The sequence below is a fragment of the Squalius cephalus genome (assembly GCF_949319135.1).
Source record: "Squalius cephalus genome assembly, chromosome: 22".
Taxonomy (NCBI): Eukaryota; Metazoa; Chordata; class Actinopteri; order Cypriniformes; family Leuciscidae; genus Squalius; species Squalius cephalus.
The window spans coordinates 29,872,461-29,895,316 of NC_137143.1; the positions used below are offsets into that span (position 1 = coordinate 29,872,461).

At 41.8% G+C, this 22,856-nt stretch overlaps 2 protein-coding genes across 4 annotated transcripts in view; both read right to left on the minus strand.

The window, feature by feature from the left end:
• The window catches only part of fam83e (family with sequence similarity 83 member E), a 34,943-nt gene that overhangs the window by 3,218 nt on the left and 8,869 nt on the right, over nt 1-22,856 (minus strand). The window contains exons 9-10 of one of the 2 annotated variants that reach the window (XM_079858152.1): nt 22,001-22,183; nt 19,949-21,098 (exon numbers count right to left, since the gene is read on the minus strand). The exons of the other annotated variant lie outside the window; for it this stretch is intronic. Of the exons in view, the coding sequence (XP_079714278.1) occupies nt 20,910-21,098; nt 22,001-22,183 (372 nt within the window). The 3' untranslated portion in view covers nt 19,949-20,909. Of the gene's footprint in view, nt 1-19,948; nt 21,099-22,000; nt 22,184-22,856 lie in introns of those variants that run through there. 2 annotated transcript variants of the gene reach the window in all.
• LOC307149978 (tumor necrosis factor receptor superfamily member 5-like) lies at nt 3,521-17,735 on the minus strand. Of its 2 annotated transcripts, XM_079856671.1 has the most exons (7): nt 9,102-9,950; nt 8,914-9,005; nt 7,165-7,299; nt 6,818-6,955; nt 6,660-6,729; nt 6,434-6,546; nt 3,521-4,170 (listed from the first exon to the last, which is right to left on the minus strand). In XM_079856671.1, exons 1-7 carry the CDS (start codon nt 9,209-9,211, stop codon nt 4,097-4,099), a joined length of 732 nt encoding a protein of 243 aa, XP_079712797.1. In that variant the 5' UTR covers nt 9,212-9,950; the 3' UTR covers nt 3,521-4,096. The 2 variants fall into 2 exon arrangements, with proteins under 2 accessions (XP_079712797.1, XP_079712798.1); XM_079856672.1 differs by lacking the exons at nt 8,914-9,005; nt 9,102-9,950 and adding an exon at nt 17,468-17,735 and having other exon boundaries at nt 3,524-4,170.

The following is a 22,856-nucleotide window of genomic DNA, read 5'->3' on the forward strand; positions in this document are numbered from 1 at the left end:
GACTTCATAAGCAATAAAAAAAATACTGAATTTTCGCACATGGGCTGAAAAGGGTATCACCCACATTAACCATATTTTCAAATCTAACACGTTAACAACATTTCCGCAATTGGCCCAGGAGTTTGGCATCGGGAGCAATGAATTTTTAAAATACCTACAACTCAAATCTTCTGTTCTGGCAAAAATAAACATCAGAGCCACAAATTTAGAACTTCCACAAGCAATAGCAGACTTCATTAACATTTCCTCTCCAAAGAAACTTCTCTCTAAAATATACAAAATCATTTCAAACCAACTTCAGACCATATACTTACCAACAATAAAATGGGAAAATGATCTCTCAATAGCTCCTGATGCCAACTTCTGGACCCAAATCTGTAAAAACATCTATCTCATGTCCAAAAATGCTAATCTTCAATTTATACAATACAAAACACTTCATAGAACACATTACACGGGCAATAGATTAGCTAAAATGGGTCTCACATCAGAAGTTTGCACACATTGCACTCACAATTCTACAGATACATACATCCATGCAACCTGGCACTGCACTCCAATCAAACACTTTTGGGAAGAGGTCACACAGTCACTATCCAATATAGTCGGCTGCCGCATCCCACTATCGCCCTCTCTTTGCTTGCTGGGGGACCTCACAATAATTACTGATAAAAATATAAACTCTAAAATGCTCCTCATAGCTCTAACCATCGCCAAGAAAACTATCCTCATGAACTGGAAAACTCATAATAACATAAACATTAACCACTGGAAAAATCTCATTACAGACTTCATTACAATGGAATACACATCTCCCCCTTATAATTACGCAGCTGAAACCGACCTCTGCCATCCAACACTTTCTGACCTCTTACAACTATGAATCCCTTCTCTCCTCTCAACTCCAACTCCTACCACCTTTTAATCAACCCACGGATATTACTGCATTTTTGTTATTTTTGTCATCATTGTTTTTTTTTTTTCATTACTGTTATTGTTATGATTACTATTATTATTTTTATTATTGTTGTAATTGCTGTTGTTATTGTCGTTGCTCTCATCATTATTATCACCATTGCCATCATCATCATCATCATCATCATTATTATTATTATTATTATTATTATTGCTGTTTTGGAATTACTAACCTGGTGTTCATTGTTATCAGCACTGCTATGGTTAAATCAATTGATTATTTCCAATTCCCCTAATCTTTTCATGTGTTTTTAATGCACCACAACGTAGAATAGAAAAAAAAAATATATATATATATATATATATATATATATATATATAAATTGAAAAACCTCATAAACACTCAGGCAGGCAAGACAGGCGAGAAGTGGTTTCCATAGGACAGCATCTCTGTCCCAAGTTGAGACACTCTCACACTGTACCCCTTCTTTTAATGCACCTTAGACACTACACAAAAAAATAAAAATTTTGTATAGGAGAAAATAGGGACTGAAGAGATGTGGGGGGAGGGTTATCTTATATTATCTTATTATCTTATCTTCTATTATTATCTTACTATCTAAAAATTAATTTATCTATAGAGAGTACTGACAAAGGTAATTGTTGCATAGGAGAAAATATAGAAATAAAAAATAAAAATTGACTAATACAATGTTGGCAGTATGATGGTAGTGAGGAGTGGTGGTGGTGATGGTAATGAAGATGGTAATAAATAATAAATGGTTACTTTGCTTATGCTTATGCATACACACACACACACACACACACACACACACACACACACACCTATACATTTACACACTTTTATTTCACTTCTGGATTTCTGGAATTACTAGATTGTTCGTTACTGCACTATTTTGGTCTGTATGTCTGTCTGTTAAATAAAAAAAAAAAATAAATAAAAAAAAAGGTATGGTTACGCAGAGGAGCCCAAAGATGATGAGAAAAACTATGACCGCTGTAGCAAAGAGCAATGATGAGTGAATCACTTGAAAATGAGCTTTAAAGCTTTAAAGGGGTCATATAATGGTACATGCACTTTTACAAATTGATTGTACTGAAATGTGTGTTGGCAGTGCCTGTACACAACCATCATAAAATGATACAAATCCATCCAGTGTTTTTTTTTTTTTTAAATCTCCTTATATGTTTTCCCCTGTCTCAAATCAAGCTGTTCGACCTAGTGACGTCACACGGTCGGACGCCCCTCCCACGATTGTTGATTGACAGCAGCGTTTCAACACAGACCCACCCTCGCCCGTGAGCGAGCTGTCATCATAGTCCGCCATTGTTGATACGCTGGAGCAGAATGGCGTCTAAGCGATTGTGATGTTCTGTTCTTTGGCGTAATAAGGAACACATCAGTCATTTTGATGTTCCTAAAATCCGAACCGCTGAAGAAGCAGTGGCTGAGTTTTGTTTTCGAAGGGAATATTCCCCACAATCAACGTCAATGTTTGCGCAAATCATTTCACCAGACTGCTTTATAAACGAGAACATTGAAAAAGGTAAGCTCCTGTCTGAGTAACTTGTGTGTTGTTTATGTGCCTAATAACTGTCATAGTCTCACAGACTGGTTATTTTTTAAACAGATAAGTAAAATTTTAGTGCTTCAGCCCTGACAGTTGTACCTAACACTTATATTGTCTTCTATACTCTTTGGAACAGAGGGGCGGGGTGAGCAAAGCTCATTATCATTTAAAGACACATGCACTTAAACGGCGTGCTGAAAACAGAGCTGTTTTTGACCAGGTAAAATGAGTGTTTTCTTACAATACTAATGAGAATTTTTAATTAAAGTATATTACAAACTGTTAATTTAGACCCTAAAGAATCATATTAGCTTGTACAAAAATGGCATTATATGCAGGGTTCTAAATTAACACCCGCCAACCCGCCAAATGCGGGTTAAAATTCATTTTGGCGGGTGTTAATAAAAACTTACTAGCCAGTTTGGCCGGTGATGCATGAGGCATTACATGCAGGGATGTAGTGGAGGCTAAACGCACGTAAACGCCGTTTACGCACCTCCCAAAATTCGGAAATAGCGTTTACCCACCTCCTAAGTGTGTTTATCCACCTCTAAATTGCGTTTATCCACCTCTAAATTTCACAAGACAAACGGAGTTGGCTAGTAAAGTATTAAACGAAATGCGGCAGTGGTACTTGGGACAGACTTCTGGGGGCGAGAAGAGGAACGAGGCAGGGGATGAGGAGGGTATCGACAGAGAAACTAAGAAAAGAAAATGCCAAATGGCTGACGGGTCGTGAATGGCTAGTGTTTGATCACAATAATGTCATCATGTATTGTCAGGATTGCCACATGTAGCCTACTCAAAAAAAAAAAAAAATAAATAAAAAAAAATAATAATTTTGGCTAGTGGATATTCTGATTGGCTGGTAACTTTAGAAAGTTACCAGCCACATTGGCTGGTGATCAAAAAAGTTAATTTAGAACCCTGATTATATGACCCCTTTAAACAAATCATATTTCATGGATGTTACGATATTTAAAGGTCTAGGAGATGTAACGCAACATTTCGATATTATATTACTACGGTAAAGGGGATACAGCAGAAGGACACATGACAGACTGATTGAAGTGTAATCAACTGGAAAATTTATTACAAAAAGCCGTAGCCACTAGATCCAGCAAATGCGCTATGTACAATGTAAATGACAATACTCATGGGAGAGCAAACATACAAGTAATAAATAGGAAAAGGAACTTAAGTTGCGCCAAAGAAAAGAACCAAATATAACAAAAATAATTCCCTAAATCTACTCCTAATCTGCCAAAGTAAAATGTAGCCTAGAAAATAAACCGAGTTCTTCGGCGCATCCGACGCCTAAATAATCCTAAAATAAGAAAAACAAAAGTACGTGGCGCACACTTCTTACCTAGTGTGTCTAACACTTACAAAATACTACAGCCTACAGGCACTGTGTATATTGCGCGATATTCAAAGGCGTAAAAACCATTAAACTCCGAACAGTAGTGCAAGACACAAAAGGACTAATCAATTAAATGCTAGACTACACATAAGGAATCTGATACAAAGTACACCTCTCAAAACACTGAACAAACGCGCGCCCTTTCTTGAATGAGACGCGCTGTCTTTTAAAACAGCTGGGCGACACCAGATTGGACGTCGAACACCGCCTTGAGGATGATGGACAGCCAATCACAGCAACCTGAGAGCAGATAGAGAGCGTACCAGAGAGGGAGGAAACATGGAGGAAATAACGAGTACAACAACAAACACGTGTGGAACGTATCAGCGTACACGAGAGGGAGGGAATAATGACAACAAAAACAGACACGTGTGGAACGTAACAATGGACATGACCACAACAAGTTATCGGCTCTTTTTTTATTGAAATGTATTTATGTTTTTAAAGGTGGTGTATGTGATTCTCTTTTTTGTCAATTTTTTCAAAATAACTTGAAATCCTATTCCTAACCCACTTACAGCCACTGAGTTAGAAGCACTGAAATGAAAATTAAAGGAGAACTCCGGTCAATTTTAACATTGAGCTCATTTTTTTGTAAATTTGGAGTGCTGTCAGTACAGAGAACAACGACAAAAATCAGTGTTGCCTACACCGTGTTATCCTCTTTTTAAAATTTGCACCCTGTTCTGTTGACTTCAATGGGGCAAGTTTAAAAAACCTGCTTTTAGCCTCTTAACATCCTTGATGTGTCATTACAAGTGCACAGCCAATGTGAGTGATTCCTTCAGAGTGAACGCGGGTGAATCTGACTGCAGTAGATGTGAAAGATATTAATAAAAGTGATGTTAATTCAGCCAGCGCTCATACCTGTATTTACATCCTGTTTTCGGTCGAAGTCCACAGTAGTCGATTGTCGAGTTTACGTGCATTGATCATAGGTAACTAAACCTATGTGCGTGAACTCGACAGGTTTAAAACTTGCCCCATTGAAGTCAACAGGGTGCAAATTTTAAAAAGAGGATAACACGATGTAGGCAACACCGATTATTGTCGTTGTTCTCTGTATTGACAGCACTCCAAATTTACAACAAAATGAGCTCAATGTTAAAATTGACCGGAGTTCTCCTTTAAGCAATTTAATCATCTGTGGAACGGGCAGGACTCGAAAAACTCCAGCCAATCATTTCCAAGACCACCTAGAATCATTGGACAGTAAGTTCGTCAATCAAACCCCCCTCCCCCCATTCATGTCCATGTTCTTCGAATGGGTGGAGTCAGGGCCAGCGTTGGAGGAAAGAAGGTAGGACCATTTGAGTTGTGTATTTTCAAAATCTGCCGGCCGTTTTGCAAATCCCATACCCTACCTTTAATTGAACATCAAGTTCAAGTTGTGTGTGTGTGCGTGCGTGTGTGTGTGTGTGTGTGTACTTGTACAACTATCTTTGTGAGGACCAGTTTGAGTTTTAGACCACTGGAGTGAGGACAAAGAGAGTAAAGTGAGGACATTTTGGCCGGTCCTGACTTTCTGAGAGCCTTTAAAGGCCTGTTTGAGGGTCAAGACTTGGTTTTAGGGATAAGGTTATAGTTAGGTTAAGGGTCGGTTTAGGGTCAGGGTTCGGGTTAGGCACTTAGTTGTGATGGGTAAGGTTAGGGTAAGCGGCTAGAGATTGCATTGTGTCAATGTATGTCCTCATAAAGATAGATGTACAAGAATGTGTGTGTGTGTGTGTATGTACAGTATATGAATTATAAAAGGTCAAGTGCATGAAAAATGTAGGGCTGCTTCCCATAATCTGAAATAAAGACGTCAGGGACTCAGGGTGTTTAGAAACTCCCTGTGATGTCAGGGTCATCAGTGAGGTCACTATCATGCCCACGGGTTTATATTTCTGTCATATATGGAAGCTTGTTTCTGCCACAGAATATAACATTTTAAAAGATAATTGCGACTTTTTATCTCACAATTGCGAGTTTACATCTCGCAATTCTGACATTATTTCTCAGAATTGCATGAAAGTCGCAATAAAGTCGCAATTGCGTGTTATAAAGTCAGAATTGCGAGATATAAAGTCAGAATTGCGTGAAATAAAGTCGCAATTGTGTCTTATAAAGTCAGAATTCTGACTTTTTTTCTTGCAATTTGCGACTTTATATCACGCAATTCTGACTTTATAACACATAATTGTGACTTTATATCTCACAATTCTGACATCTTTTCTAACTTTTATAAATTGTGAGACTTTTTTTTTTTTTTACCTCATAATAGTTTATATCTCACAATTCTGACTTTATAAGACGCAATTGCGACTTTATTTCACGCAATTCTGACTTTATATCTCGCAATTCTGACTTTATAACACGCAATTGCAACTTTATTTCACGGAATTCTGACTATATCTCGCAGTTCTGAGAAATAAAGTCAGAATTGTGAGATGTAAAGTCACAATTATCTTTTAAAATGTTTTATTCTGTGGCGGAAACAAGCTTCCATAGTCATACGTACTGCTGTCTGCATCGCTGTTCGGCGACACTGTTGGTTTGAGATGTGGTTTAGGTTCACAGATCACATCTTTAAATGCACTTCCAGGAACCTTTATTTGATGGTCAGGCGTACATCTGTGGGTTGAGAGATGCATCTTTAGAAATAGCTTATAAAATGTGGTTTCATCAGCTCAGAAACATTCTTAACAGGCAGATCGATATCAGAAACAATGTTAAAGGCATCATACTTGGTCCAGTTCACGCAGGGTTGATGGATGTTGTCATTGTACATCCCTGGAGGACACGGCTCACACTTGCCTAAATTCATATCAGAAAGACTTTGCAGTCAGATGCATATTAGTTAATAATATCAAAAGACTGATCGATTATCTTTATCCAGACTCACCTCTTCCAGCAGGTTGCTCTCCCTTCCCACACTCCTTCAGGCAGTAAGAGCATTGATCATTTCCACATCGATATCCTTGTAAACACCCACAAACTGTGTCTCTGCTGGCGGTGCACTTCTCTTTCACCCGCATGCCACCTGTTTTTGATATTTTGATATTTGGTATTATTCAGGCTTGGGTCATTATTGGGCTAGTTTTTACTGGCCATGGTCTTATTACACAGAACCACCAACCCTGTCGTCAGCTAAGGGCAGTTTTGGCATTTGTATGGTGATGCTCAGAGCACTTGAATAACAAAACATAATGAAGAAGTCTTTAGCATCAGTTAAAGTGATGTATGATGTACCTCCTGTACACTGATAACACCTCAGACACATCCGCTGTTTTGCGTCAGGGTTTCCGAAGGGGATGAAGGTGTCATTTCCACAGGGAGTACACAGATCCTTTGGGTCTGGACCGCATTGACTGACTAGACGGTTTCCTGCAACAAACACACACACACACACACACACACACACATACAGTAGGATTAGAAGTCTGAGACCACATTAAAATCTGAAAAACACACCTTGGGTGAACACAGTCTACGTCCTCTTTAGACGTGTCCTCTTTTTACTCAACCTTAATGGGATAGTTCACACAAAAATGAAAATTCTGTCATCATTTACTCACCCTCATGTTGTTACAAACCTGTATGAAATTATTTCTTTGCACTGAACACAAAAGAAGATATTTTGAAGAATGTTGGTAACCAAACGGTTGCTGGTCCCCATTGACTTCCACAGTAGGAATAAAATACTATGGAAGTCAATGTTACCAACATTCTCATTCTCCAATCCATTATGCATTGCAAAAACAGTGAAAATTGTAATGTAAAATGAATGACATATTTATTGACTAATCAAATACATAAATGTGTCGTGATGACCCTTGTGCAATGAAGCACAAGATGCTCTTTATTATGCTGTCATCGGTCATTGATTCAAAAGGTAGACACACCAAAGTTATGTTTACTTTTCGATTGTTGACTATAATAGATTAAATAAAAAATGCAAAATAGAAGCCTTTTTACAAGTGGACTTCTGAACCTCACTCTATACCTGAACATTATACATCTCTGATGCACGATGATCAAATCGAAATCGAAAGTAATGCGCTGTGAGGATGAAAGCAGCTGTTTATTGTGTTTTTTTTAATCACGTGATCACACTTTATCATGAGGGGAAACAGGAACACACTTTAGTTTATACCAGTGTTCATGCGTGTGTAAGTACAAGCTAAATACTGTGAACTACATTTACATTGATATTTGTGCTGTCGCTTGTTATAAATAGTTATTGTGATAGAGTCGGACACTCTGAAGGGGATAATACTGGTCTGACAGTTTCCTTTGACAGGGCTCCGGTCAGAGAGAAGGGCACGGAGAAATTATTCCAGCAAACTTTATTATTGAAGTTTGGGTACAGGCATTGTTGTACAAATGTATGTGTATGTGTGTGTGTGGTCTATAAAAGAAACAAAGAATAAAATAATATTAATCACAATGTACAAAAGTATAAAGTAATATCCAATACAATAATAAACATTGAATAGGAATACTTAAATATAATAATTTGGTCGAATAACCTGAAAAGAGTCAAACAACTAATATACAGGCATACAAAGGGTTAATGAGGCAATTTAGAGATACTAAATAGATTTGGTGGTCTTCGCTTCCTCTAGTGGAAGCGGGCGCAACTGCACCCCATGCGCCCAGCACGTAAGGGGCGCATGGCCTGGGAGTGCCGAACTACACTCTAGTTGCATCTGACAGCGACACAGAAGCAAAACACGATTTAACGGTAGGACTAAAGGGCATAAGAACTGAAATATGGCACTCGAGAATATAGCTTAAGGCTGAAATAATGTAAAGGAAACAATCTTCAGTCTAACACGGCTTATAACATAGCCACGTGATACCTATTAACTAAAGAAATACACACGAAAGTATCAAAACCAAGCGTATAATATACTTAACAGGAAAACAGGCGAAAGTAGACAACATCTAAACAAGTCCGATGGCAATATTTACATCTTAGTGCAGGATGAAACTTACTTTCGCTTAGGTTACGCACACGAGAGCCACCATCCCACAGAATGCGGAGTCGGAAATGAGAATGTGATGCGCTCGGAAAGAAAATGACGTCACTACAGTTTCAAAATAAAATGACAGGAAATAAAAGACTTTCCGACATAGCCGCCCCCAAATTTAGCAATAAATTTGAATCCCAAAGGAAAGTCTACTTAGTTGGCGTCATCTTCATCCTCCCAGGCTGGCAGCCGCACAAGGCGCACGACTGGCCGTAGGTAGGTCTGTCCCTTGATCTTAACTTCCGCTGCCCTAACTCGTCCATCCGAACCTGAACAGGTCTTCACCACTCTCCCGATGGGCCACTGGGCTCTGGGTAGCTGCGAATCAACCACCATCACTACCTGGCCAGCAGTCAGATTGTCTGTGTCCTTGTGCCACTTCGACCGCTTCTGAAGGTCCGGGAGGTGGCGACGGATGAAGTTGGACCAGAAATGGTCCGCCAGGATCTGGCTGTGGCGCCATCTTCTCCTGCTGAGAAGGTCACTAGATGCGTAAACAGCCTGCGGGAGTGATGCGTCGCGGCGTCCCATCAACAGTAGATTTGGTGTGACGGGATCCGGATCCGCAGCATCGGAGGAGATGTACCCAAGCGGTTTAGCATTGAGTATTCCCTCCACTTCAATCAGCACAGTTTGCAGCACAGGTTCGGCGACGGTGTGGTCCTGAAGGATGACTTGGAGAGCTGACTTAATCGACTTGATCTCTCGTTCCCACGTTCCCCCAAAGTGTGGAGACCCAGGGGGGTTGAAACGGAACTCGATTTGCTGTCTGGCCAGCTGTTCTTGAAGAGGAACTTCTAAAGCGGCAAAACTGGCTTGCAGCTCCGCAGCTCCACCTCGGAAGTTGGTTCCTCTGTCAGACAGGATCTCAAATGGCTTGCCACGGCGAGCGATGAAGCGGCGGAGAGCCATCAGGAAAGCATCAGTGTCTATGCTCTCCAGTAGGTCAAGATGCACACAGCTCGTCGTCATGCACTTGAAAATCAGACCCCACCGCTTCTCTGTGCGCCGGCCCACCTTGACGTTGTAAGGGCCGAAACAATCGACTCCAGTCGACCAGAAAGGTGGCTTGTATAAGCGGAGTCTGGCAGGGGGTAAGTTTGCCATCTGAGGCACCACTGGAGTAGCGCGCCATTTCTGACATTCAACACAGCCGTGCTGATGACGCTTGATGGACTCTCTACCCCGGAGGATCCAATATCTTCTCCTCATTTCGGCGAAAACCCGCTCGGGACCAGGATGTAGCAGTTCACTGTCATATTTCTTAATGAGCAGCTTCGTAACATGAGATTTGGGATCGAGGATGATAGGATGCATCGCATCTGGGTCAAGATCTTCTGCTCTGCGTAGTCTACCTCCCACTCTCACCAGGCCAACAGCTTCATCATACTCTGGAGCAAGCATGAGCAGGCGACTCAGTCTCGAGATAGACTTACCAGCAGCAAGAGTTCCCACCTCTTCAGGGAAGGACTCACTCTGGGCTTGTCTGAGGACATGGAGCTCTGCTGTTTGGACGTCAGCTGCTGTCATGGTAGGACTGCTCTGATCATCAGCCGCCCCGTGAAGGCTCTCATGGGTAGCCTTGAGAAGACTGTCCCAGTTGTCTATATCAGACCTGAGTGTCGTGGTCGGAGAGCAGGTGGTGGCTCCACAGAACACTGTCTTCCGAAGTTCATCCTCGTCAGCTTCTTGGGCTTCTATTAACTGAAGCACTGGCCAGGAGTCTGGATGTTGTCGGAGGAATGGTGGACCTTGGCTCCACCGGTTCGACTGGCTGAGCTCGAGCAAGGGTTTGCCGCGAGTAAGGTCATCGGCTGGATTGTCAGTGGTGCTGACGTACCGCCAGGTCGAGTTTTCAGTGAGCTCTTGAATTTCTGCGACTCTAGTTCCTACAAAGACCTTGTAGCGACACGAGTCGGAATTGAGCCACGTTAAAACTGTCATCGCGTCAGTCCAGAGAGTGACTTGCTGGGAAAGGAGTGACAGTTCTGTCATAATGACTTTAGCCAGCTGGGCTCCGGCTAAAGCAGCACACAGTTCGAGGCGTGGCATGGATAATTGTTTGCGAGGGCTCACTCGTGACCGAGCCATCACAAATGCAACGTGGACTTCACCTTGATTGTCTTGGGTGCGGAGGTAAGCGACGGCCCCGTAGGCTCTTTCAGAGGCGTCGCAGAAGATGTGTGCCTCTCGTCTGGGTGGCCCAGTGTCTGCTACTGATGGGACATAGCATCGGGGAATTTCCACTTGTGGAAGATGGACTAGTTCACTCTCCCATTGTGTCCAGATATCCAGAAGAGCCTCTGGTCTGATCGGTTCATCCCAGCCAACTCCCACTCTCCACAGGTCTTGAATAAGGATCTTTGCTCGTGTGGTAAATGGAATTAGGTATCCGAGGGGATCATATTGTGTTGCCATCACCTTGTAGACGTTCCTCAGAGTTGGCTGTGAATACTCTACCGGTCTGTGGCGGTACCCAAGGCGATCGGTAAGGCAGTTCCAGCGAAGGCCTAAGGCTGGCTCCTCGGGATCTTGTCGAGGCTGAGAGAGCCACAACTCGGTGCTTGCTGCTTTCGCTTCCAATGGAAGATGTTCAACAACTGTGGGGGTGTTACTGGCCCACTGCCTGATGTCAAAGCCTCCGACTGAGAGCAGTTTACGCATCCGGTTGATGATGGTCTTGGCTTCATCAGTGTTCGTGACACTGGTCAAACAGTTGTCGACATAGAAGGCAGTCTCCACAAGGTGTAGGATGTCCTCATGACCGCTGCTGTTATCTTTCACATGTCGCTGAAGGGCGTACGTGGCACAGCAGGGACTGCATGTCGTCCCAAATGGCAAAACCTGCCACTCATACACTGTTGGTTCCTCCTCCCTCTTCATACCTCTCCAGAGAAAACGGAGAAGGGGCTTGTCTTCTGGTAGCAGGCGAACTTGATGAAACATCGCTTTGATGTCACCACTGATAGCCACACTGTGTTCTCGGAACCGAAGAAGTACACCGAGGAGAGTAGGACCTAAGGTCGGACCGGGCAACAGTTGGCTGTTGAGACTTTGACCGTTGTGCTGGTAGGAACAGTTGTAGACAATCCTCGCCTTACCGTTGTGGTGGACAACGTGGTGCGGCAGATACCAGGACTCTGTGGAGCTGTCTACTGTGTCAGGAGGTAGAGGTTTGGCGTAGCCCAACTGTTCAAGCTTCTGTATTTCTTGACAGTAGGTGTTGGCTAGAGCAGTGTCTTTGGCAAGACGGCGTTCTGTGCTCCGTAGCTGTGGGAGCAATGTGTGCTTTGGAGCCCAGAGTGTGAGGCTAGCTTTGCGCCTAAGTAGGGGAGTAGCATACCTTGTTACTCCATCCACTTCTACCTTGACTGTGCGCTGTTCTAGCAGCTCTAGGGCCTGCTGATCTTCTTTGGAGCGGGTCACAGTCTTGGCATTGGCATACGGTGTTATGTCAACTTCCCACAGTCGTTCAACGTGCCGCTGCAGCTCTGAGTTAGGAGACATAGTGAAGTAGCAGTGAGAGTGCTCACCAGTGAGGTTGAGGTTGGCGGGGCCTTGCAGTGTCCAACCAAGATCAGTACACACAGCTACAGGACTCCCAGGAGGACCTGCTCGAACCGGTTGTTTGGGGAGCAGCAGATGTGGAAAGTCAGAGCCTATTAGCAGAAGCGGCTGGACCTTATCAACCTTCGGCAGAGGAAGACCTTGCAGGTGGGGGTATCTGCGCATGAGTGACTTGACAGGATAGCTATGCTCAGACAGGCTCAGCTCACCAGCAGTGAAGGCATGAAAGATGTGGTACCTTTGTTTGGGAGAATGAGCTGGGGAGATGTCGAACGAGACAGCGGCTCCTTGTAGATGGATCACCTCATGGCGGACAGTACGCAAAGGCAAGCTTTCAGGCTCTTTGGCTAAATGGAGATGCCGGACTGCTGAGGGAAGGATGAGGGTTCTCTCTGATCCGTCGTCCAGAATAGCAAAACCTTCCAGAGAGTGCTCGGCATTGTACAGGCACACCTTAACTAGCTTCAACATGACTCTCTGTGGACGACTAGGACGGTCAACGTATATGGTGTCGGGAGCAGCACTGACCATTAACACTTTCTTAGCCTCTTGGGAACTCACTTCGTGGAGCACGGTCAGGTGTTGCTGCTTGCACACCTGGCAAGGCTTCTTGAGAGTACATACCTCAGGTTTATGGTTCCTGCCACACCTCCAACAGCCTCTGTCTTTAATCCAGGTGGAAATCTCTGATGGAGTGAGCGTTTTGAATTTGGGGCATAAGCTGAGGTAATGCTCACGGGCGTCGCAGTACGGGCAGTAAGGCTTCACACTGGGTTTACCTTTGGGTGACTTTGTGCTGCGAGCAGGATCTGGAGGGGCTACCTTAGCTTGGCTCTCAGTGTTGTAAAACACGTTGGATGAAGGACCCTGGGATTTCCTTTGGCCCTTAACTGGCTTAGGCTGGTCTTGGAACATCAGAGCTGCTCGAGATGAAATGCGCTTTGCTTGTGACTTTAACTGAAGCCAAACAGAGAAGTCTTCAAGCGTGTAGGTCTGGTCAGTGCCGGTCCTGAGGATGCCTCGGTTTATGCTGTACTCCACAAACGCGTCTCGATAGTTAGTAGGCAGTTTGCTGAGCAGCCTGTCGACGTGGGAGCCGCATCGCAGTTCGTAGCCATTCTCACCCTCGAGAGAGCGGAGCATACCAACTAGACCTTGTACTGATAGAGCAAAGTTGTCAAATGCCTCTGGATCTCCAGATCTTACATGAGGTGAGTTTAAGATGGCACCCAGCTCGCTCTGCACGAGCTGACGCGGTTGCCCATATTTATCTTGGAGAGCCTGGAGGGATGAGGTGTACGGCTTTGCATGATACATGAAGGCTTGGGCTAGCTTGTAGGCGCTTGGCAGTTTCAAATGATCGAGGAGGACTTGATATTTAAACTGCTCTGTGAGGTGAGCATGTGTATTGAGCAGATTGTCCAAAGCCATCTTGAGCAGGGCAAAGTCTGACTCTTTACCTGAGGTGAAGTGAGGTAGAGTAGGTCTAGGAAGGCCATAAGATGTGGCAACTAGGAGCTCCATGAGGTCTGTACCCGGCGCTGCCCTGTAATCTAGAGGCGCTGTGCCCTGTCGTGGAGGTGGCGGCATAGCGGGGTAAGGATAGGACAGCGTGTTAGCAGCTGATAGCACTGGCTGTAGAGGTGTAACAGGTGGAGGCACATATTGGACCTGGGCTTGGCTATAGTCCATATGTGGCTGGCGAAGTGGGGCCATATACTGTTCGACTGACAGTGGCGGAGCACGTGAGGTAACGGCACTCACGGCTGGTCTGGAAGCCGACTGCGAAGCTGGGTTGATGATTGCAGGAGGAGGAATCATGGTAATATACGTAGTCTGCGGCTGGGCAAGTATACTAGTAGTAGTATAAGCACTCACTTGTGGAGTGGGCTGGACTGATGGAAGACTGGTCGAGACAGGTGGACTAATGACTGCACTGGAGACTGATGGCAGAACATGAATAGATGGAGTAGAATGGAGTAGTCCGTGTTCACCTTGTGAGTGGAGTAGGAGAGGCTGAGCTTCTGATGAGGACCTTAGGTTGTACTCACATTCACTGAGGGGCCTGGAGGAACTGGGACTTTTACTTCCTTCTTCCTTCAGGAAAGATGTGATAAGAGCTGCTTGTGCCAATTCCATCTCTTTCTCTTTCAGTCGCCGTCGCAACATCTGATGCCTGGTGATAGCCTCTTTACTCTTGTATGCCATCTCTGCTTTCTCCTCCAGTCGACGTCTCTGCCGTTCTTGTTCTCTGAGAAGTTCCTCCTTCTCATCAAGGGCGTCTCTGGCTTCTTTGTCTAGAAGAGTACACTGCTCGTCCACTAGCGTCTGCTCCATAATCTGCCGCTGCACTTCTGCTAATTCCATCCGCTTGACCTGTTCCTCCAACATGGCACTCTGTAGCTCGGATAGCCCGTCTGCAACGGACCTCTTGGTTGATGAGGCAGCACTGGCTCGAGATCTCGGCCTGCTACGATGAGAAGATACCAAGGATCGGCATGACTCTGCTCTCACAAATGGCAGTGAAAGTGGATCAGGGATTGGGATGTCGTGAGCTGGGGCTGCTGCTCCGAGTTCTTCAGCTTCGGTGGAAGGAAGTACTGTGACTCTCGGTATGTACCCAACTTCAAAGTTTGCAAGGGATGCTGGTAACTGTATCTCCCGCTGGGGTCGAGAACGCACTGCTGGATCTGCAGATGGTTGTCCTGGCTCCATATTGTCTCCAGAAAGCTGTCAGATCCGGCTCGAAGGACCATGTGATAGAGTCGGACACTCTGAAGGGGATAATACTGGTCTGACAGTTTCCTTTGACAGGGCTCCGGTCAGAGAGAAGGGCACGGAGAAATTATTCCAGCAAACTTTATTATTGAAGTTTGGGTACAGGCATTGTTGTACAAATGTATGTGTATGTGTGTGTGTGGTCTATAAAAGAAACAAAGAATAAAATAATATTAATCACAATGTACAAAAGTATAAAGTAATATCCAATACAATAATAAACATTGAATAGGAATACTTAAATATAATAATTTGGTCGAATAACCTGAAAAGAGTCAAACAACTAATATACAGGCATACAAAGGGTTAATGAGGCAATTTAGAGATACTAAATAGATTTGGTGGTCTTCGCTTCCTCTAGTGGAAGCGGGCGCAACTGCACCCCATGCGCCCAGCACGTAAGGGGCGCATGGCCTGGGAGTGCCGAACTACACTCTAGTTGCATCTGACAGCGACACAGAAGCAAAACACGATTTAACGGTAGGACTAAAGGGCATAAGAACTGAAATATGGCACTCGAGAATATAGCTTAAGGCTGAAATAATGTAAAGGAAACAATCTTCAGTCTAACACGGCTTATAACATAGCCACGTGATACCTATTAACTAAAGAAATACACACGAAAGTATCAAAACCAAGCGTATAATATACTTAACAGGAAAACAGGCGAAAGTAGACAACATCTAAACAAGTCCGATGGCAATATTTACATCTTAGTGCAGGATGAAACTTACTTTCGCTTAGGTTACGCACACGAGAGCCACCATCCCACAGAATGCGGAGTCGGAAATGAGAATGTGATGCGCTCGGAAAGAAAATGACGTCACTACAGTTTCAAAATAAAATGACAGGAAATAAAAGACTTTCCGACAGTTATTATAGCAATTCCTGTTCAGTCAGGACCACTTTGCCAAGTATATACATTTATTACAATTATAGCATACAGTTAGTGTTGGCGGTATGGTTCTGTTCTGGGCAAAACTCCTATGCCTGGACAGAGCGGGGAGAGCAGCAAGTCAAACCCCCCTGGGGTACAGAACAGAACCAGTAAATGCATACATATTACAAATCTCAATTACATGAGTTGTGAAAATACAAATACATGATAAAAAGCTTGCAATGTATGACTGTACAGGAAAAACAAAAAGACAGAATGATTAAAGGTTCGGTTGGGTGGAGTTGGTGTTGGAGGAGGGAGTTTAATGCGAGCAGCGATGCTATGAGGAAATGCTGAAGGAATGGGAGTTTATATGTGCCGCTGTGATAGATGTCGACACTGGATTGGAATTTGGAACACGTCATGAACAGCTGACGTGGCCTGCCTGAACTAACGCAATGCTTGATTTTTGGGGTTTAGTCATTTATTCCAACTTCATCTATCACAAATTGATAACTGTGTATTCAGTTCTTACATCTGAGCTTCTCAAGCCTCCATGTATGTAATATGCAACAAAAATGTATATGATTTTTTCCCCATTTGTTTTACATTTACATTGATATTTTTGGTGTTGTTTGATAACACATTGTTATTAATAATATTATAGTAATAAAATGTGGTAACGTTTAACAAAATGATCAATTTCCATTGATATTTCATTTGAGACAAAGCCCTGCTTTCTTATATAACAAAATAATTTTTTTTATTGATTTAATCAATCTTACTAAAAAAAGAACACAGTGGAACTGCTCAATTTTACATAGTACTCTGAGGTACTTCTAAGAATACCATGGTACTAAGAGTTCTTTTAATGCATATTTCTCTTTTCTTTCATCTCTTTTTACTACATGCATTCACTTCACAAAAAACGAACAATAAGCATAAACCATTGTTTCTCAAACCTTTCTGAACACGGCTCCTTTTGGCCCCAGCTTTTTGCAGACCTAGTTCCAACCCAAATTCCCACAATCCTAATCCTTACTATGGAAACAGGAATCTCACACACTCCTATGGAGCACTGTATATTGAACTATAAACTTATAATATATTATATCTTGATACTCTTACCCAAGATCTGCAGTTTATCAAGCAAATTGCTTGCCATATTTTTTTTGTTTTGTTGTTTGTTTTTTGTTAAACACAATTCTGTTGAGTTTGAGAAACATGGATGCAGATAATACAGATGTCTTTTTTATCAATGATTTTATCCCAGAGTAAAGTCCTTTGCAAAACTCACCTGGATGACACTTCGTACAGCACACGTCTTTCGGGTCTTTACTGGTTTCCCATATTTGACATCCAGATTCCTCGCTGTGTCCTTCAGCCAGAACCAGGACCGCCACAGTCAAGATCAGTCCACAGAGCAGCTTCATCCTCCACATCAGGTCCATCTGCTCACAGGCTTCACACACACTCACACACAGTTCTCTGGAAGATGCTGAGAATAAAGATCTTCTCTAGTGTGCTGCGTCTATACAAAGTCTGAAACCCTCACACGTGAAACCACATTTTAAAACGTCATGAGTAGGCTACGCCCACATCACACACACACACACACACACACACACACACACTCAAGACGCATTTAGTGACTCGTCAGCTTTCTGCAGTTTCTTTTTCATAGATAATGACGATGATCCAGTTCAAAAGTGCAGGGATATTCCTTCCTTCAATTTCATTTTTTAGAGAGGTACCACAACCATTGCACAATTATTATTTTTTAGATTAATTCTATATTGGGGATACTAATGCAATCATTACACATTACAATCCACTGTATTTTTCAATATTTAAAGGTGCACTATAACTGTTGGCCCTCTGGCGGTAAAAAAGAAAGAACATTGTTTTGGTTGTGCTTCGACTCTGCGTGACTGTGCGGATGAATATGATTATCATAAAACTATTCACTATAGGTGTAAGTATGGAAGCTTGTTTCCGCCACAATTTTTTTTTTTTTTTAATCTTTTTATCTCACAATTGCGAGTTTACATCTCGCAAATCTGACTTTATTTCTCAGAATTGCGAGATATAAAGTCAGAATTGCGTGAAATAAAGTCGCAATTGCGTCTTATAAAGTCAGAATTCTGACTTTTTTTCTCGCAATTGCGACTTTATATCACTCGCAATTGTAAACTCGCAATTATTAGATAAAAAGTCGCAATTATCAGAATAAAATGTTTTATTCTCTGGTGGAAACAATTGCTTCCAAGAGATATAACCAGATGGAAAGGATCTCGAGCTGACTAGCTGAAGACTGTAGCTTTACCCTTTAATAGACACGGTACATCTTTGAAAATATAACCCAGCACAGATAATGAAGGAGCCTTCACAAAAGATAATGCTTAATGAACTCTGTTAGAGAGAAACATATGACAGATTATCTGTTCAATAAAACACTTACTCTCCTGTTGAGGAATAAAACACCATCATCTCACGTCACTTTTACAACACTTCAGATCCCTCAGTGCTTCATCTCCTAAAGCCAAGCCGATGTTGATTCTTGTTTTATTACGAGCTGTCTCGTTCTCTTTTCTCCAGCAGACTCTCCTCTGTTCTCTCTCTCTCACACACACACACACACACACACACACACACTTGATCTGATGTTGATTCTTGTTTTATAACAAGCTCTGTCTCGTTCTCTTTTCTCCAGCAGACTCTCCTCTGTTCTCTCTCTCTCACACACACACACACACACACACACACACTCGATCTGATGTTGATTCTTATTTTATTACGAGCTGTCTCGTTCTCTTTTCTCCAGCAGACTCTCCTCTGTTCTCTCTCACACACACACACACACACACACACACACACACACACTCGATCTGATGTTGATTCTTGTTTTATTACGAGCTCTGTCTTGTTCTCTTTTCTCCAGCAGACTCTCCTCTGTTCTCTCTCTCACACACACACACACACACACACACACACACTCGATCTGATGTTGATTCTTGTTTTATTACAAGCTCTGTCTCGTTCTCTTTTCTCCAGCAGACTCTCCTCTGTTCTCTCTCTCTCTCTCACACACACACACACACACACACACACACACACACACACACACTCGATCTGATGTTGATTCTTGTTTTATTACAAGCTCTGTCTCGTTCTCTTTTCTCCTGCAGACTCTCCTCTGTTCACACACACACACACACACACACACTCGATCTGATGTTGATTCTTGTTTTATTACGAGCTCTGTCTCGTTCTCTTTTCTCCAGCAGATTCTCCTCTGTTTCCCGTTTGTTTAAAACGGGTGATTCTCCGGAGGTTGGTGATTTAGCGACTCCATGTCAACCTTTCTCGTTCTCTAACTTCTGACCTCTCACACCAGACACACACACACAGACACGCATCAAAGCAGCCGGAGTAACTTTACTCTATTTACGAGCATATACGCAATTTCCCGCAAAAACCATCCCAACAGCTCTAAAATATAGATCCCAGACTACAATGCATGTTTGAGCTGTTTTAACTAAAAGCAGATTGCACTGATATCTCTTAAAATATGTCACTGCCGTTGTTTTGTCTCAAGATGCACACCAGTAGGCCTAATGTTTTTTTCTAAGGCACATTTATAAAAGCTATTTAAATGTGAAATGTGAATTTGTGAAACCAGGCCATAAACACTTATAATAGGCTTTGTCATAAACACTTATAATAGGCTTACCATAGTTAATCAGGATAAGACAAACACATTTTGGGAAGGAGGATTGATGATGTATTAACTCATTATTTAAATTTTGTTTATTTTAAACAAAATAAGTTACATAGTGGTCCCTTTATGAAACATTTTTTATTATGTCACTCATAAAAAACTATTTTATACGGTAACACTTTATTTTACAGTGTCCGTGTTACATGTTACATGTACTTACTATAGTAATAACAGTAAATTATGCATAATTACATGCAACTAACCCTCAACCAAATCCTAATCCTAACCTAACCCTATAGTAAGTACATGTAGTTACTTAATATTACTCAGTATTTAAATATATAATTACACTGTAACAATGACACCTTAAAATAAAGTGTAACGATTTATACTTGTGTAATTTTGTTTAATCTTAGCAGCCTATCCAGACAGGTCTAATGATATAAAATCAACATGAAATCAAATTTGATCCTATTTACTTTTTTTTATACGCTTTCCTAATCTTATTTTGAATGATTGATCATTGCACATTATTCCAAAGGATAAAAAGGTCTTTCTTTGTATTGTAATCTTTAATCAAACCGTAACAACCTGCTCGTCTGAAACAGCTTTCCTCTGCAGCTGATGGATGTACTGAAGTAAAACTATTTCATGATGACTTATTGAGCATATCTGAATAGAAAGAGCCAGTCTCTTATATTATTTGTGGTATTTGATTTTATAAATGGAGGTATATATATTAAATGTTAGGCAGCATTAACATTTGACATTTACATTCCCTTTTCATTGAGAAAATATGACAGTTCATACATCATGAGTCCATCACATGTAAATCAGGCCTATAATAATAGACTTGTTCTTCAAGTGTGACATCATTGATGATGAATATTCATTCTCATTAAGCAGAAAACTCCCTTCGTACCTGCAGCCTTGCTTATTACAGTAACATTTACATATTTAAATATGTGGGAATTCTTGTAACACTATTGATGTCATTGTGTGGGGTTTCCTGCTAACTTCAGTGCTCCTCTTCACTTCTGTGGCTTCTGAAAGGAGACCTCCACGGCTCCCTCTGCTGGCCGAAGCTGGAAGATCTGAATCCAGGAGAAAACACACTGGGCATGTTCCTCAACAGTCCAGATTTAACATCATCGTTTCTCTTTTTCATAAGTGCCAGAGCTGGAGTCAGAGGCAGATTATCACAGTTCTGAAAGACAATAGCAGTGAAGTCATTTCTTAGCGTTTTAAAGTATATCACACGATTGAGCTTTAAATACACCAGCTTTGTACATGCCTTTTTTGCATAAATGTGCATAAATAAAATTGAAATGCACTTCATAGTAGATATTATAGGCTTCAGTAAAACTGTGGGTGGGACTATTTTTCTAGGACAATGAACTTCTGATTATGCATAAACAATATAAAGATATTGGGTAGATATCAAAAGTTTGGGATCTGTACAATTTTTACATTTTTGATATTCTCTTATGCTCAACAAGGCTGCATTTATTTGATAAAAACAGTAATTTTGTGTAATATTATTACAATGTAAAATAACTGTTTTGTACTTGAATATAGGCTACTTTAAACGTTATCTATTCCAGTGATGAAAGCTGAATTTTCAGCATCATTACAGACTTCTGTGTCACATGATCCTTCAGAAATCATGATGATTTGCTGCTCAAGAAACATTTCTGATTATTATGTTGAAAACAGTTGTCCCACTGTTGAACACAAGTATTCACAACACAAAAAGTCTTTTGAATGGTAGTGTACTTTTGAGACAGTCAGATGTGCTTTTTAAATCTAGGCTAGAGTACATTTCTTCTAGGCTTCTGGTATACATTGATTTACTGCAAAACATGTGTATTTGTACACGAGGAATGAGTAATGTCATAATTGACAACATGCCACAAATGTGTTTCATAGAAATTAAATTTAAAATAATCATGTTCCATTAATATTGAATAAGCCCTGAAATATCAGTGGAAACATTAAACATGAGCATTATATTTTATGGCTCTTTTAGGTCTAATTGTATGTTTATCTTTCTGTCCCAACAGCTGCCACGTAATCTGCATATAAATGAGAAATCTCAATGTCTCTTACGGTGGTTCGAGCGTTTGATGCCGTGTCTGAACGATGTACATTGAGCTCCATTGTGGATTTGCTGATGCCCGGCGTTGGGTTTTCTGTCCTAGTCTGTCCTAAAGAACTGCGACGTGAATTGACCCGTTTAAGAATGTCACTCAAAGTGCTGAAAGTCTTGCTCCGGGAAAGATCTGATGGATTCTGTGAAAGAAAACAAGAATGAAATAAGGTCAAAATGGAATAAAGCAAACAACAACATCCCTTAACTATCCTATAGAAAATCACTGTAACAACAGCCTCCAGTGGCTTTGCTTTTTTTTTTTTTTCAGTATTTCAGTATATTTTTTGGTTTTATTAACGATAAAGCACAGAAATTACCGTTTCACTGAACATATCCGTGTATCACTGCGCTCCACCCATTTCAACATAACAATCAATATAGGCCTACTGTCAAAACTGTTCCATCTATTACCGCAAAAGTAACTGTTTATTAGTTATATGAAGTATAGTGACCTCTGCTGGCGTTATGTTTGCATTATTCATCTTTAATTCACCCTCCCTCTGTCAAAGACAGTCTTGTCATTATGCGGGTGGTTGGTGTGTGTGTGTGTGTGTGTGTGTGTGTGTGTGTGTGTGTGTGTGTAAGCCCACAGTTTCCGAAGTGCAGAGGGAATATTATTCAAAAGTTTTCTGTTTCAGGTAGGCCTTTTACTGTTTGTTCATCTTATCATGGGCGTCAGTTTGGTTTGAAATGTGCTGGCGACAGAGACGCATTCGGAAGTGCATTTTCAGAAGTGCTGGGTAGTGGGTACAATGACGCATTCATTTAATTTCTCTTTCGCGCAGGTCATGTTTTAACATTAAGCGTTTCTGC

Bases quoted from the DNA above. Each gene is read 5' to 3' on its own strand.
- LOC307149978 (XM_079856671.1), bottom strand. From the start codon at position 9,211: ATGGACGAGTTAGGGCAGCGGAAGTTAAGATCAAGGGACAGACCTACC. The intron at 6,956-7,164 runs GTACATCATACA...TATCAAAAACAG, and splicing joins GTGTTATCAGTGTACAGGAG to GTGGCATGCGGGTGAAAGAG. The intron at 6,730-6,817 runs GTGAGTCTGGAT...ATATGAATTTAG, and splicing joins AGAGCAACCTGCTGGAAGAG to GCAAGTGTGAGCCGTGTCCT.